The sequence below is a fragment of the Clarias gariepinus genome, chromosome 10 (genome assembly GCF_024256425.1).
Source record: "Clarias gariepinus isolate MV-2021 ecotype Netherlands chromosome 10, CGAR_prim_01v2, whole genome shotgun sequence".
NCBI classification, from domain to species: domain Eukaryota; kingdom Metazoa; phylum Chordata; class Actinopteri; order Siluriformes; family Clariidae; genus Clarias; species Clarias gariepinus.
In genome coordinates, this window is record NC_071109.1 from 15,535,001 (window position 1) to 15,552,979 (window position 17,979).

Here is a 17,979-nt window from a genome sequence, read left to right on the forward strand (position 1 = left end):
TATATAATATAATTATTTATATAATATATATTATATTATAATGTCAATATAAGCAAACCATTTGTTTGTGAAGCAACATAAAATTTGCTAGAGTTTTAGGTAGAGAATTAGATTTTAGAGCAATGGAAAATGTCCTGCAGTCTAATGAGTCGAAAATTACCCTATTTCAGAGGTTTGGGTGCATTAGGATATAAAGAAAAGGGCAGCTCCCATCGTACAAGCTTCTGGAGGCAGTGTTATGATTTGAGAAAAATAGGTCTAGGCTTAGCATGCTATGTACTGAAAGACCAAGCTATGCTATAATTTTCCTTACTTGCATAAGGCACTTGCATATTCTAGGACTCTAAAAAGACTTCCATTGCACCACATTGAACACCCTAAACAAAGCTAAAGAGATATAGCTATTTTTAATTATAGTAATGTTATTCTGGTTGCCTTTAGGCAGTTTTAGGCTTTCATAAAGCCTAAATCATGATCACACATGGGTTAAATTTGACTGATGTGGCCAATTTGCCAATGGAATAACTAGCTGTGGCAAAATATGGACTGACGTAATTGCTTGAAATATTTGAAATTTTGAAGAAAAAATAATCTTGTGAATAATGGAATTTAATAAAACACCATAATTGGCCTTGCAGAATTATATAAAAAAGAGGTCAAGTTGAGCTAACATTTGGTTGTAATGTATTTATGAACTAATACGTAAGTGAATTCATGATTATGAATTTATTCATTAAAACATATGGCCTTTGTAGGCCCATCAACTTTTTAAAAAGTCATATGTCATGGTTAACATTGTGCCATATCTTTAAGAACTTGTTAGATTTTGGTACAGACCCACTACTACCTCATTCCTCATCACTTAATTATCAGCGAATGCCTATTGACCATATGCAATATTTATGCTTTTTATTTTTGTGTGCCACTCATTTTCTTCAAATAGCTGTAATTCATGATTGGTCATATGTATTTAAATAAAACTTAATTAAGGTTTTATGGGTGTCTGTAAAGGTTGAGATGTTATAGTCCATTGAGTTAGGCCAAAACTGCTGTTTCTCAAGACCTCAAAATCTGGTTGAGATGTAATTTGGTGTGCTAAAGCATTCTGTTAATCTGTAATTATTCTTTTAGGCATCAAATTATTGACTTTGCAATAGTGAATTAAAATTGGCAAATGTAGTAATAATTTAAGATCATATCATTGAAGTGTAAACCAGTAGGTGTATATACTAAGAAGGTAGTTCCAAGTTCAATAATCAAAAAAGTTTCCATTTCTGCCAATTGATTTGTACTGCCAGCGAGGAATTGTCCACACAGATATTTGTGCTTTATGTTCAGCTCTGGTGTTTGTGACCTGTAATACTTTCAGTAAAGTGAAAGGATGGATGCACAATTACAGTATGAGAGCTTTAAACTCAAACCTGCTCAATATTCAATTAAAAAAATATCTTGAAGAAGTAGTTATACTAGAATATTAACATATACAATGCCTCTAAAGGGTGTTTGTCTTATTGTGATCCCTTCAGCTTTTATGATGTTTTGTTTTGTCTAATTTAAAATTTTTCTGTAACCTGTTTTAATAGAAAAGTAATGTTTAAAAAAAAAGAAAATGTTGATGTACTGACTCAATAATGCTGGAACCTTAAATTTATGATCTAAAACTAAATTTAAGAATAAATCAAGTTCTGGATTAAACAACAACAAAGTTTTAATGCTAATTATAACTTTAGGCATTGTGAAAAAAGAGTGTCAACTTGTTGGCTACAGGAATACCAGGTACAGATGTGGCCATTAAGAATGCCTGTGTTTTTCCCGCGAGATGCCGCAATTTGGCGCATGGCGTGCTGCGACTTGCCGCAAGCAACATTCGGGAATTTAAATAAATGTGTTGTGCTTCACTGAATATCTGCCAGATGGTGCATGAAAGGACTTTATCTAAAAGCCAGACCATGTACAACGAAGAATTGTGTATAATTAGTTAGCCTAAAACAATATATTTTTTTCAATGCTGAAGCAATTGGAAAAAAAAAAAAAAAAAAAAAAAATATATATATATATATATATATATATATATATATCATATTAAGCAAATATTATTTTATAAACACAAAGTGCTTCGGGCTTTTTATAATAATAATGTTTGTTGCTCTTTGTGCCTAGCAGTGAATAATTATTTTATCCATTATTTAACGACGGTTGAAAATAATAGCTGGAATGTGATGTGATTGTGAATTTAGGACTGAAATAAAGCTGTTCATCTTTTGTAAAGTACTTTCACTTTACAAAAGACAGCGTTTCGATCAAACGGCTGATAAACGCGTTTTTTTTTACAATATATACAACACAACAGTGCACTCAGTTACTGTAATCCCTCTTCTCACCTTTCATGAAACCGGTTTGATAACTTCACACCTATGGTGACGAATAGACTAAAATAAAATCATGTTAGCTTCAGCATTGGAAACAATCTTGTATTGGTCTAACTTTATTAAAGATTATACACTTGTATTCTCTGTTGTACCTCGTCTTTTTGCACACGCGGGCATCTTTAAATTCGAAAAGAAAATAATAGTGGTCTGGTAGGCGCGTTATTTACGAGTGTTCCGCAAGACGAGCAACGATTTCTAATAATTTTTTACTTGAAAAACGAGCATTGTCTTAGTTTACGAGCACCGAGTATCATGTTTCACGCATGCGCTTCTTGTTTTAACACTGAGCGTCACGTCATGACAAGTGAGCCAACGGTTTTTCTCTCTCTTGCAGCGGAATTGTTGGAATTGGAACGCTGAGTGTGTGTGTGTGTGTGTGTGTGTGTGTGTGTATATGTGTATGTGTGTATGTGTGTGTGTGTGTGTGTGTGTGTGTGTGTGTAATGTGCGTGCGCACACACACACATTAACGGAGAGACCGTTTTTAAAAACAATTAAAAATTAGCAAGGAACATCGCTAGTCACACTCGTGTGAGCACAAACTAACGGGATCACTACTGTAAAAAAAAAAAAAAAAAAAAATTAAACAGCTTCTTACCTTTGAAAACAGTCGCGACAGAAAAGAGTTTGTGTGTTTAAGACGGTCTATCCGTTAATGTGTGTGTGTGTGTGTGTGTGTGTGTGTGCACGCACATTTTACACACACACACCCTGCGTGCACAAACGAAAAAATTATGTCTTTAAATTTATTTTTAAATTTTTTTAAGGTAAAGTACAGGTTAATTTGTTTTATTTTTACTTTATATTTTGTATTATTTATATTTATGTATTAATTTTTTTGGGCTGTAGAATAAATAATTAAAGTTTCCATTATTTCCTATGGTAAAATTATTCAATTCAATTCAATTCAATTTTATTTGTATAGCGCTTTTAGCAATTTTCATTGCCGCAAAGCAGCTTTACACAGTCAAAAGGATTATTTAAGTTTGTATGAAATGTGAATTTGTATGAATCAAAATGGTCAGTTTGTCCCTGGTGAGCAAGCCGAGGGCGACAGTGGCAAGGAAAAACTCCCTGAGATGGTAATAGGAAGAAACCTTGAGAGGAACCAGACTCAACAGGGAACCCATCCTCATTTGGGTGAAACAGAAAGCAGTAAATGATCTGCATTTATACAGTGTGTAGGGTGGGAGGCAGTTCAGCTATAATAGCTGATGTTAGTTGATGTTAATATGGAGTCCAGGTAGTTATTGAAGACCCAGGTAGACTTGTAAGAAGTTCCAGTCATGAACTATCGAACTGTCAAGTCCCCAGAGAAACAGTTGCCAACACCAGTCAAGGCCAGAACCATTTTCTAGGTAGAGAGAATCATTCCCAGACACCAGACGCATCCCAGAGAGACACACGGGGCATCCATGTAGGCCTGTCACGATAACAAATTTTGCTGGACGATAAATTGTCCAAGAAATTATCGCGATAAACGATAATATTGTCGATCTGAGACCATTTTCATTTAGAATAATAATAATGGCATAATAATGCACATAAAACAAAATGCACGTAAACAAAATTGCACTTTAAAAAATGCATTCCATATGCAAGGCTCAACATGCATTCCATAACAGGCAAAACTGCCTGTTAGGACCTTTGTAAACAAACAAACAAAAAGCCTCAAGCCATATGCAAAAAACTTTTGAAAAATGGTAATATATATATATATAATCCAAGCTGTGGATTAAGGTCTGCTATTTTTATTTGATGAAAAAAATGCAGTTTTTTTTTTCAAAGCTTCAAATTGATTCAGTGTTTTCTATTTGTCATCATAATTTGTTAATTATTTAAGTTAATTAAATATATTTATTGTAGGCCTATCTTATGTTTTTATTTATATTATTTTATTGTTTTTTTTCTGTTGTCACTATCAGAAATGCTGCAGGTGCGTGAATTTTATAGGAATCCAGGTTCTGTAACTTCTGTTGTTGATCTGTTCTGCATGTTTCGTTTGCTCGTTAAAATAAACTCGTGATTTTTATTTTTAACGGATCACAGACACGTGTCAATTAAATTTTTTTACCTAATGACAATTTAATACTATAATCTTATAATATTAACGGATAAAAATCGGATAACAAGCGGCGGTTGTCGGTCGGGAAAATGAACCGAAATGAGCATATTATATAAATATTTTATCTGTGAATTAAACACCACTCACCAGTATTAGACTGTGTTGGGGGAAATTAGCCGGCTTTTTCGACGACACTAAAGGGCAGCATCTCTTTAGCAATCAAGCGAACTACACTGTCGGTGAGTGCACACCATTTTGCACTGTCCTGTTTGTACTTTGTTTGTCGACTAAATGCCCCAGTTATGGTGCGCTGTCGGGAAGACGAAGATGGCCCGTCTGTTGTAGCTTTTTTTTTTCAATCTGGAAAAACTGCAACAGATGATTGTGTTTAAGGTGCATGTGCATGTTTGTTGTGTTACCGGTTTTAGTCGATACTGTTTTGAAACAAATGCGACATCCAGGCTCGCTCAGATTAAGTGGTTTACCACGGTCATTCGGTTTGAATGCGAAGTGCTCCCACACGGCAGCTGTCGCGTTTGGCTTTGAAACCAATTCCATGTCACAACTTGCGTCTCGTCTTTTTGCTCTTCTCTGCAGTCGCCTCAAGCACTCCCGCCTTCTCACACAAAGTCCATGTGACTGACAAGCGCCGCCTCCCCACACAAAAGACAATGCAACTAACGAGGGTTCGCTTCTCCTACGCTAGGAAACGAGAGTTGTCATTCAGTCGTTTAGTTGCGGATAACAAACAAGTATGCAAATGAAATTATCGCAGCCGGAAAAATTATCGAGGTCATTTTTTTTAATCGTGCGATTAATCGATTTATCGACTATCGCAACAGGCCTACTGTTGGGTTGCTTTTGCTATAAATACTAAAAGTGCTGCATGATTAAACTCAATGCAAAAAACAGAAAAAAGAAACTTCTCCGTTTCTCCCTTTTGTATATGCATATTCCCATGGGTGAACACAATGATTTAAGAATTTAATTGAACACGAATATGAATATATATATATATATATATATATATATGTGCCATTTTAATTCAAATCCAACATTTTAATGGTTACTGATTGGTGCATGGGCGTCAACTTGCACATTCTGTAATATTCCATTGTCATTCATATTGTTTTAAGGCCCTTTACTAAAGCATTCTCTGGTTAGTAAGTAAGTAAGCAAATAAAGGAGAAATTAATAAATAGCTTTATATAGATATTAAATGTATAGAGAGATAAATAACATAGAGAAAGTATAATACGACTGTCCATACAGTAAAAAAAAAGAAAAGTATCAAATCCACCTATTAAGTCTGATTTATTTGCTTTTAAGTAATTGTGTGTTTTATTCTGATTACTGTAGGGAGGACTGAGGAACAGCAAGCATGAGTGTACACTGTCATCACAGGAATATGTGCATGAGCTACGGTCTGGCATTACAGAGGAGAAGTTGCTCAACTGCCTTGAGTCTCTGCGTGTGTCTTTAACCAGCAATCCTGTCAGGTCAGTAACTTCTGTGCTATTCAAAGACCCCAGTTTTTAATTAATCTTAATATTTATTTCTTTACCCAGAGAGGGAAAGTAAAGACACTTTTTTTTCCCTGAAGTTCCCCATTTGTTTTTTTTAAGGTTCTCTTAGGAACTGTAACTGTAAGACTTTATTGTTTAGTACATGAGTATAGGGGCAGCGGTGGTTGTGGTAATATGTAAAGTATGGAGGAGTAGGAACCTTCGTAAGGGACACAGAGTGCACGGGGGGAGCTAAATACAGGTGAGCCGAGAGGACGGACATGTGTGGTCGTCTCTCATCATTTGGTTACGTATGCCTCCGCTTTATAAAATGTGGCCAACTGAACATGGTGTCAGAAATTAAGCTACTTGCAGTAATACGCAACAGAACAGTGCAACGCGCAGCAGTTTACATTTACATTTACATTTAGGCATTTGGCAGACGCTCTTATCCAGAGCGACTTACATTTTTATCTCATTACACATCTGAGCAGTTAAGGGTTAAGGGCCTTGCTCAAGGGCCCAACAGTGGCAACTTGGTGGTTGTGGGATTTGAACCTGGGATCTTCCGAACCGTAGTCCAACGCCTTAACCACTGAGCTACCCCTGGCCTTAGTTTAGCACGCGAAGTTCGGCAGGAAAAGAAAAAGGTCTGGAATTGCGGCTAGCGTGCACGAGGCGGCACTGTCAACATGGTTCAGTTTCAAGTCTCACCATCAGAAAAGTTTACTTTTAAAGCTGACGAGTGGCCCAAGTGGATTAAGCGATTTGAAAGATCAAAAGGAAGGCCTGGAGAGAGTCCTGTGTCAAATGAACGACATACTTATCTGGGGAGCGACCCAGACAGAACATGATGAGAGGCTGCGGAAGGCATTGTTTTGACTACAGGAGACATAAGTGACGTTCAATGATAAATGTGAGTTTTCAAAGAGCAGGATAAAGTTTCTGGGACAAGTTATTCAGGCATCTGGGGTCAGCGCGGACTCTGACGACGTGAGCGCCGTCAAAGCAATAACAGAGCCCAAAAATGTGAGTGAGGTGAGGCCCTTCCTGAGGGTGACAAACCACCTGGGAAAATTCTTGCCTTGCCTAGTAGAAAAAACTTGCCCTCTCAGGGATCTTCTAAAAAAAAGTCCAACATGTGGGCCTGGGGACCAGAACAGCAGCAGGCCTTCAATAGTATCAAGAAAGAACTGACAACACCTCCTTGTCTTGCATTGTATGTCCCAAATGCTGAAACGCTCGTCTCCGCTGATTCATCTTTTAATGGCATGGGGGCTGTGCTTCTGCAGCGACAGAAAGACACAGACTGGAAACGTGTAGCATATGCATCGAGAGCCCTCAGCAGTACAGAACAGCGATGTGATCAAATTAATAAGAAAGCATTATCCACAACATGGGCCTGTGAGAGATTTGCAGAGTTTCTTATTGGAAAAAAACTTTCATATTGAGACTGATCACAATCCATTGATCCCTTTGCTGGGTTTAAAAAGTCTGGATGAACTACCACCTCGCATACGCATCTACGCATGCAACTCATGAGGTTCTCTTACACTATCTTACATCTAGCAGGTAAAAATATCGCCACTGCAGATGTGCTCTCCAGAGCTCCTGTCAGCAACACGGCAGAAGATTTACAGAAGGAAAAGATCAATTTATATGTAGATTCAGTAATAGGAAGTCTCCCTTTTACTGAAATACAGTCATATCAGGACAAGGACAATATACTCCAGCAGCTAAAGAAATACTGCACAGAAGGCTGGCCAGAGAAATTCTCTATTGAAAAAGCATTCCAACCATATCTACCATTCTCAGGTGAGCTCACGGTTCAAAAAGGTCTATTACTTTATGGCTGCAGAATAGTTATTCCAGCAACTCTCAGAGCTGACATACTGACCAAACTGCATGAGGGCCACCTGGGAATCACCAAGTGTAGGGAGAGGGCTAAGCAGTCGGTATGGTGGCCAGGACTTAATTAATAGAGAACTGTGACCAATGCAGCCGAGAAAAGAACAAACCAAAAAGAAACAATGCTACCTACTGAGTTCCCATCAAGACCATGGTCTACAGTGGGAGCAGACTTGTTTCAGATGGAAAATAAACAATACTTGGTCATTGTGGATTACGTTTCAAGGGACTTTGAAGTGTCCATGTAAAGCGGTACAACATCAGAAGCGGTGATTGAGCACTGTAAATCCATCCTTGCTTGTCATGGAATTCCAGAAGTGGTGCACTCAGACAATGGTCTACAGTTTGTGTCCGAGCGACAATAATCCGCACACACCACAGCTGGAGAGACGGTTTTCTATGATAGTCATAGCACCCTTAGCATACCTAAAAGACTTGGTTTGCAGATAAATTTTACACTAAGTGAGACATAGGGCAGAATAATCCCCACACTCAGGTCATGGGCAGTCTACCCCATCCCTCAAAAAAAAGTGTTTGACTGTTGAAAAGATGTAATTTTGTTGTTTCTGGAGATTCCTCCACAGTTTGCACTATTGATGTTACCAATATTATGTAAGTAAGGGCTAGAGATTGAGCCGAGTTGACGAACATGTGTGATTGTCTCAATCATTTGGTTACATATGCCTCCGCTTTATAAAATGCGGCCAACTAAACAGTGGTCTGGTGGTTACGGTGTTGGACTCCGGATTGGATGGTTCCGGGTTTAAGCCACAGCATCACTAAGCTGCCACTTTCGGGCTCTGAGCAAGGACTTTCACACTCAAGGGCTCAGATACAATATAATATTTATAATATATACTGAATATAATATAATATTTTCTTTATCTTGTCCCTGTAGCATTTTAAGGGTCTGATGAGGTTTTGGGGCCCTGGAGAAGTTCTGACATGCCCTGACATCAGTGTATTTTTCACTTACTTATAAGCATATAAACAGCTAAGCTAAGCACAAACTGGGCTACAATAATGTGAGCAGCATGTATGTACAAGTTTGTATTTTGGAGAAAATAAGTTATATGTGGGTAATGGAAAAAAGCTAAAAAAAAAAGCTAAAAATAGTCACTGAAATTAAGTAACAAAATACATCCATGTGTCTTCAAGCTTTTGATGAACTCGATCTTGTAGCCTATATTTTTTGCCTCAAAATGATGTGACAATTATCCTGCCCACTCATTTATGTTTTCTAAGACACTTTTTGTCTAGAACTTAAACAATATGATTCTCGATTGCATTAAAGAAATGAATGGACACCTGCATGCCCCGCAGATGCGGAAGAAAATATTTTCAAGTTAAACAAAATACATTCTGAACATTTACATTAATGGAAAATTTCCTTGGGAGCCAATGCAATGTGGATAAGATGTGCTCATATCTTTTGGTTATCAATTATGCACCTAGTTGAACATTTGGACAATTAGGCATTACAGTCATCTAGAGGTGATATAAGCATGCACTAATTCTTTCCACATGAGCTTCAAATAAAAGATTGGAATCTACAATTACATCAAGGTCTTTTACTGTTGTATTTGATGAACCAGAACGGGCATCCAAAGTTACTGTGTGATCAGGAAGCTTACTTCTAGCAGCATATGGTCCTAGTACCAGTACTTCTGTCTTGTGGGATAAATCAGAAGGAAGTTAATTAGCACTTAATTCCTTCCAATATTGCCGAACTTTATTAAGCTGGCTTTTCTCATTTGCCTTTGCTGAGACACACAACTGTGTTTCGTCAGCATAATAGTGAAACCAATACCATGCTTATGGATAATGTTGCTCAGAGAAAGCATGTCAAGTCAAGCCAAGTCAAGTCGCTTTTATTGTCACATCACGTTACTGGTACATTGGTACCGTACACGTGAGTGAAATTCTTACGTGCAAGCTACACAAGTAATAGTGGTGTACAATTATAAGAATAAATATACATATGGATAATACAGTAGTAAAATATTGTGCAAGTGTTAGAAAAAAAAAAAAAAAAAGTGAGCATAAGTATACACATATACACATACAGAATATACACACATATACACGTGTATATATATATATATATATTTATATATATATATATTTATATATATATATATTATATATATACATATATATACATATATCTACATATGCACATACACACATATGCATACATGTATATACCCATACACACACGATTGTGGGAGTGTGTCTACTTGTGTATAATGTATAAGGAATGTCCGCAATGAATGTTGTGCAAAAAGGCATGTATTGTAAAGGGGAAAATAGCAGTGAGTCTAAAACTGAACCATGTGGAGCACCAAACTTCACATGGGAACATGCAAAATAGTCACCATTTAAATCTACAAATTAATAATGATTTGTCAAATAGGATCTGAGCTAGGGAGAGGCTGTTCCCTTATTTTCTACTAAATTTTCTAATCTATGAAGGAGAATACTATGATTAATGGTGTCTAAAGCTGCACTAAGGTCAGGTAACACAAGCAAAGCGACGAACCCTGATCAGAGGCCAGTAGGAGGCCATTTACTATTATAACAAGCACTGACTGATACTTTTCATGTATGCTATTCCTGTGTAGATATAAACATAGCTGTTGTGCTACTACCTTTCCTAGGATCTTAGAGACAATGGAGAGGTTTGATATCGGCCTTTAGTTAAACAGCTGACAAAGGTCAAGGTCAGGTTTCCTAAAAAGACTTTAATTTTTTTTGCCTAATGTGTACAGTTTTGTAACTAAAAAAGTTGAAGTACTTACTACAAAACATCACTATATGCACTATCTCTATCACTGTTTCTTCTCACTGCTCTACTGATCTTGAATGCCGGATTATTAACTGCAGTCCATTTTATTTACCACGTGTTGTATACAGTATGTTCTCAGATACTAAGGCTTGCATAGCCATGAAAGAACTCAATGCTGCTATTAGCAATCTGCAGACAAACCATCCTGATGGAGGCTTTATCATTTCTGAGGATTGCAACTGCAACTTAAGATCTGTTATGCCAAATTTTTATCAGAATTCAGAATGTCTCATTGAAAGTGGCAGAGGGTGGACCAAAGATGCCAGGAGACACGTATGCAGTACAAAAAACAGAAAATCTTTGTTTTTGTTTTTAATTGGATGCTTGATGCAGATGGGAGACTCTCAGGGCCACTGCTAAGGCCGGTGCTCAGGTGCAGTGAGAGGGGAAAATATATACTCGCATAATAAGCGCTGCGGTGTAGGGGTGCAGACTGATGAGGAGCTTTATTCTTAGTCATAGTATACTCAGATCACAAAACCCAACACCAAAAACAAAAGAGCACAAATATATACTTGCTTAATAAACGCTCTCTTTTAGGATGTGGGACATCAATGGCCAGGTGTCAGTAGGTCTTATATATTTATAAAGTTGTGGATTATTAAGTAAAAACAGAAGCTCTGCTGAAAAAAAGTCAAGCACATCAGTCACTTTTCCCCAAATACAAGGTCTTTCTTTATGTTATAGTGTTATAATTTAGTTGTTTTGCTATTGCACACACACCAAGACTTTCATTAACTCAGTTCTGTGTTTAAAACAATCTGCGAGGCAGGGTTGGGGCCATTCATGAATGAATGATAAATTCCAAATCACTTCCGGGAATGGAATTGGAATTGCATGGAGCTGACAGGGAATGGAATTAAAATGTCAGGAAACAGAATTAAAATTAAATAAATTCCACTAAATTCCACTTGAGTTGCTAAATAAAATAATTTGACTTGATTTTCTTAATAGTTTATAGTACATTAAATATTGTACAGATCTGGCCATTAAAAACGCACATTTTGAGAAAAGCGATCCATTACTCCTCCTTCTTTGTTGGCGCCGTAGCCTTGTTTGCATGGGGTGGCCATCAACCAGCCATCCACCACTCCATCCATCTGGACCATCGTGGGTTGCACGGCACTCATCGGTGAACAGTTTTGAAGTCAGTCTTCATGTATTGTTTGGGCCACTGGAGCTGTTCCTGCTTGTGTGCAGTGGATAGGGGAGGTTGAAAGGATGGCTTAAGCACAGCTGCAAACCTCTGGAGGACCCTGCATCTTGTTGTTCGGGGTACGTTGGAGGCACCAGCAGCTTCAAAAACTTTTCCATTTTTGCAGCTGCTCTTTTAACCCGATGTATTTGCCTGTTGGAAAGAGTCCTCAATCTTCCCTTATCAGCATGCGCACTTGTGTGCTCTGAATCAGCTACATACTTCTTGATTGTGCAATGATCGCGATGAAGTGTATTGGCAATGTTGATCATCATGCCTTGACCTAAACACTCAACAATTTGTTGCTTCTCAGCAGCTGACAGGTCCTTTTTCTTTCCCATTTTGGTTGCAAATGTAGTGTTGCCTTTAATTGGACACACCTGTCAAACTAATTAGCACAGGTGTCTGCAATTGCTTTCAGTGACATAAAGAGCCCTGACACACATCACCATCAATGAGTTCAACTGACAAACAAAAATATTCTTACCTTATCACTCCTAAACACTTTTTGCATAATAATTTGGAACGCAGTGTATTATTATTATTAGTAGAGTAGTAGTAGTGGTACTTGTAGTGCTCCGAATTTATTATTATTATTATTATAACGCACCCGCGCATGTGCAAAAAGCCTAAAACGATATTGTTTTATTGTGTTTATGTGCTTTAAATTTACACTTAACAATAAACACTGCCTTTTGCAAAGTGAAAGTGAGTTGCACATGCGGCTTTTTGATCAAAAGGCTGATAAATGCGTGCGCAGATATGAGCAGATTTATCGATAAAACTACAGACACGAATTAAACACGAATATATACAAGTGGCATTTTAATTCAAATCCAACATTTTAATGGTTAGTGATTGGTGCATTGGTCAACTTGCACGTTCTGTAATATTCCATTGTTATTCATATTAGTATTGTTTTAGAGCTCTTTACTAAAGCCTTCTCTTGTTAGTAAGTAAGTAAGTAAGCAAATAAAAGAGAAATGAATAAATAGCTTTAAATGGTACTTCAGCGTAGTAAAAGTACCCTAGCATGAGTTTATATATAATGTAAATATTATGTATTAAAAAAATCTAATTTGTATATTTGTGTTTAATAAATTTTTTTAACATTTTAATGATTAGTGTTTGTTGCAGACATTAACACTATTTTGTTTGGAGTTTGGAGGCCAGGGTTGGTTGGTTGGTTGGTTGGAAGCACGTTTAAAGGAAAAGATAACGGCACAAACACACACACAAACTCTCTGTGCATACACACCCACAGTACAGTATGAGACGCGCGCGCGGAGACACACACAATCTATCTGTGCAGATATACCGTGCAAAGAACAACGATGTAAGCCGATTTATTCAAGTTATAATTAGAGAATATATAAAGAGATAAATAACATAGAGAAAGCATAATGCGACTGTCCATACAGTAAATAAAAAGAAAAGTATAAATACAACTATTAAGTCTGATTTAATTGCTATCATTTATCTATCTATTTAAACCTATCTATTTTAGGCATAGACATCCGCTCTGTCTTGTTAATTCATCCAAAACCCCTACAGTATTTGCCAAAACCGCACACAGTTTGATAACTTTACACCTATCGTGAATGAAAGGTGAAAACAAATTCCGCAAAATCTTCTGACACAATGCTTGCTCTGAAGGACTATACTAGACAAGAATATAGAGGATCAAAATCATATTTATAATAAAATAATTAATGAAATAATAAAATTATATCAAATAAGAACTTTATCTAAAAGCTAGGCCGACTAAATTCCTCATTTACTGCTAAAGTAGTTAAATATTCTTATACTGTAGATATGTCAGGTACATTTTAAAAGTACAATCGCAAGTAAATTACAAACTGCATGTAATGTTGTAAAATATGAATAAAACAGTATTACACACAAATATATGATATGGTAGTATATAAAATGTAAAAGCTCAATGAGTGCTCAAAGGTAAAGCAAACGCAATTATTAATGTATTGTGTATATTTAACTTTATTCAGCTGTTTAAGTTATATGAAAAATAACGTTCCTACCAGCCCACTATTATTTTCTGTTCAAATTTAAAGATGCCCGCGCGTGTGCAAAAAGTGAATAATCTTTAATAAAGTTGCCTAATACAATATTGTTTTCAATGCTGAAACAAACAGGATTTTGTTTCAATCTATTCTCTGAATAATGCGACAGGGTGCTCCGAGGTAAAACCCACAGAACCCCTAGTAACTGTAACTCCTCTTCCCACCTTTTATTTACGATAGGTGTGAAGTTATCAAACCGGTTTCGTTGATGGGGGGAATTCGCAGAAATTGGGGGTTTAAAACAATTTAACAAGACCGAGCAGACGTCTCTGCCTAAAATGTATTTCGCCAGCAAAACATAAAAAAATTCTATATTTAATAAAACTGTATTGAAACAATTACTCCTGCGCACTATGTCGCGGCAAAACGGCAACAGCCAAAATAAATCAGTCACAATTTAAAGTAATTTGTGAAATGGCTGCCAGGTGGCACAAAGGGACATTTTGCAAAACGGCTATAACTAATTTTGCTTAGACAAGACCCTCTGTTTCTATCTGTCTATTGGTATTATTAAAGAAAACAGCACAAACAACAGCTTAATGGCTTGTAAAAACATTTTATTTATTTAGACTAGCCAATTAAGTTCACTAGCTAACAGTTTTATTTGTACAAAAAATGAACTGTTATATAGCTTCTGTTTGTATCGGTTTATTGTTATTATGAAAAAAGTTTACATTTAAAGACATCAAATTTTAAATATAGAAATAACTGGAAAATAGACTTTCAGAATAGAACATCAGAATAACTCAAAAAAATACACTTTTATATTTGATATAGTATGGTTATAGTATAATATATCGCGGCTGCGTGACATCCTCTACTCTGCGTTCCAGACTTTTTGGTGGAAGTTGTTAATGTTTATTTTATTTATTTATATTTATTTTTATTATACGCTCAGGTTTTATTTTAGAGCTAATTACACGAATTCGGGGTCTTAAATCTATATACGGGCTAATATTAATCACTTCCGGTGTTGCACAATCTTCGCCGAGCAAGACAAGACATGTAACAACAACAATTTCTAACCAAACCCAAAGTGTATTAAATAAAACAGACAAATAAACAAATAAGGTCCACCAACAAAACAATATATACAAAATATATGCAACTATAAACAATGTGTTGAGTGTATGCATGTGTGTGAGTGCGTATGTGTGAATGTCCAAGTGTTATTGTGAGTGTGTAATGGTGATCGGGAGAGATTTCTTGGCCTCACCGGTATGTGATAGTTAATCTGGGAGCACGAGATAATGGAATAAGAAGGGTGTTGAATGTGTCCAATAAAGATTAATCCAGTAATGGAAAGTAATCCTCTGTAACTACAAACAATCGCTCTTTCTCTCATCCAAAATGCAGCGCGTTGTCTCCTCATCTCTCCACCCTATGCCGGTTCCGGCTTTATACCGGCACACATGACCTGATAGGTCATCGGGGTTCCCTTGCGGCACAACTGCGCATGCGCGCGAGAGCTTAACCCCGGAACCAAAACACAGTCTTTCTGGGGAACAATATAACCGTCTAGGGGTCACTAAAAAGACCTGGTGGTTTTATTTTTTTACTTACCACCCAATTTGTGGCTTATAAAAACAACCCCCAATATGTGGCTGCGCTACAAATGTACATCAGATTGATGGACATGCGTTACATTACATCTGTACATTTTTGGTGACAACAGTTTTTTCAGCATACATTTAATCAATATTATTTTTAATAAGTTTAATCCGCCATTATAATTCTTTATAATCTTTTATAATTAAATAAAGACTTTAATAATAATTTTTTATAATTATTTATAATTATAATTTCATATAAATCTTTTTAATTTCCTAGTTTATTCAGCGCTCAACCGCACAAATAAATTTTCAGAGAGCATGGAGGAATTTTGTTGTACTAAATAATATTTATGCAGTATAATCAGGGCCTCTTATTCCTATTTATCATCCTTTCAGTGTTACTGTGTGTACTTTGCAATGTCAGACAACATTTCAAATGCAAATAATTCACCCCTTCCCCAGGTGTGAATCAGCTGTTCTCACCTATACACTCGGATGGTTTCAGCAAAGTGGGGAGGATCTTGGATCTTGCTTCAGGCCTTTTTTTAAATGTGTATAAATTTAAATTCTTCTGGATTCTTGATTCTAAAATTGACATTGACATTATCATAACATGCATTGTATTGTTATTAAACACTCTACACTGTTTTTAATTACTACACTGTTTTAATTTTAGATTTTATTTAAAAATAAATAAATAAATAAACCAAATAAAATTATTCCATTTGTATTTTTTATTTTAGAATAGCATTAAAAAATCATGGGTTGTGTATCGAGTGATTAAAAACAATACACCGCATGCTATGATAAGAAATCTTTTCCTTATTGATTAAAAAACGGTAAAATTGTCAATTTTGCAATCTGCAGAAGCTCAGTGGTCGTAACACAACGTAATAATCTTTGTATGATAAAATGACTCGTGGCATGAATCTACACGAAGCAAAGAGCAAAAAAACATGATGATAATAATTACAAGAATAATAATCATCATGCTTTTTGCTGTTTATATCCAGCATTTAATAATTTGACCACGCAAGGTTGAAATGGCTGAAATAAAGCTGCTCACAATGTGCTCGCTCTCACTTTTAAAAATGCAGTGTTTAATCAGCAAGTATATATCCATGCTCTCTTGTTTTTTCAGGGTGCTGATTTAACATTTTGTTTGCTTTGCAAATGTCGCCCTTCTTAATGATAGATGAATATTATGACTGAAACAAAGCTGCTCGTATTGGCTTATATCGGGAACATTTTAATCGAAGGGAAGATGAAAAGTGTGGACTAACAACACAGCATAATGCATGTCTGTGAATGGCTAAAATGTGGTTGTGAATAAGCCTTTTAGTGAATGTAAAATGTTCGTGTGAATCTGCGGCGCGCATGTGCTCTTTTACTTTGCTGAGTTTTGACTTTAGAGTCTTCTAAAGTCAGATGAACGCGCGCGTCAATATGAGGGACATATAAGAGATTTCTCTGTCCCAGAAATACGACAAACACAAATTTATACTTGTTAAATAAGCGCTGTCTTTGCGGCGCTGTGTGAAACGCATGCCGATGTGAGTTGCTTTATTTCAGTCCTAATATGCACCGCGTGTGCACAACCACTCGCGGGCAAGCCTTTCTCTGAAAACGATGTTTTAAAGGGGGTGGGGTTAAGAAACACCACACCGGCAGAAGTACACTAATGATTATAAATGCGTTGGGGAAAACAGCAAGAAAACGGACTGGCCATTTTAATAATCCATTGATTGAGAAGTTGATGTCTTTGGTTTCGCCTGTGATGAAGGTGACATGTTATCACGTTGTCTCCGCAGCAGTGGATGCGCCAACAGTTTACGTTTCATGCGAATTACATAAGCTGAATTTTTTCCATTATTTTATATAAAAGCAGACATTTCGCTTTCTATAAGTATATATTTTTAACGTCTGTGAGGCGAGTATACATGCTCAAGTTCACTGAAACTGATACAGAATAGCGCTGTATCCCTGTTTGCTTTCATTATTTTACAACATTATAATGTTTTATCGTCATTGTAAGTGCACTTAAAAAAAGGTAGAGTCTTATCAAGGCTATGTATCTTGTATAGTTTTATACTTTTTCTGATGCACACCCAGAGTTTTCTGGCTACACGAGTGTTACACATGATAAACTATAAAGGCTTACTGTGGTAACATTTACTTTGCGTAAATTCGATGGAACTAAGAAACGCCTATATTTAATTTAAGTTCTAAATTTGTACTGTAATTTTAGTACTGTGATTGTAAATTCGTTTTATAAGGTTTTGCCAGCGGTGGTACAGCGCAACAGGGGTGCTGGGATGTAAAAATGTAAATTGTTAAAACTTTTCATTATTTATAAAAGGACATTAGAATGATCATAACAGCCTATTTAATTCTT

At 36.3% G+C, this 17,979-nt stretch overlaps 1 protein-coding gene across 4 annotated transcripts in view; it reads left to right on the top strand.

The window, feature by feature from the left end:
* Window positions 1-17,979, top strand: part of diaph2 (diaphanous-related formin 2) — a 284,936-nt gene that overhangs the window by 69,354 nt on the left and 197,603 nt on the right. For all 4 annotated transcript variants that reach the window (XM_053505653.1, XM_053505652.1, XM_053505650.1 and 1 more), the window contains one exon: window positions 5,854-5,993. In XM_053505653.1, the coding sequence (XP_053361628.1) occupies window positions 5,854-5,993 (140 nt within the window). The remainder of the gene's footprint in view (window positions 1-5,853; window positions 5,994-17,979) is intronic.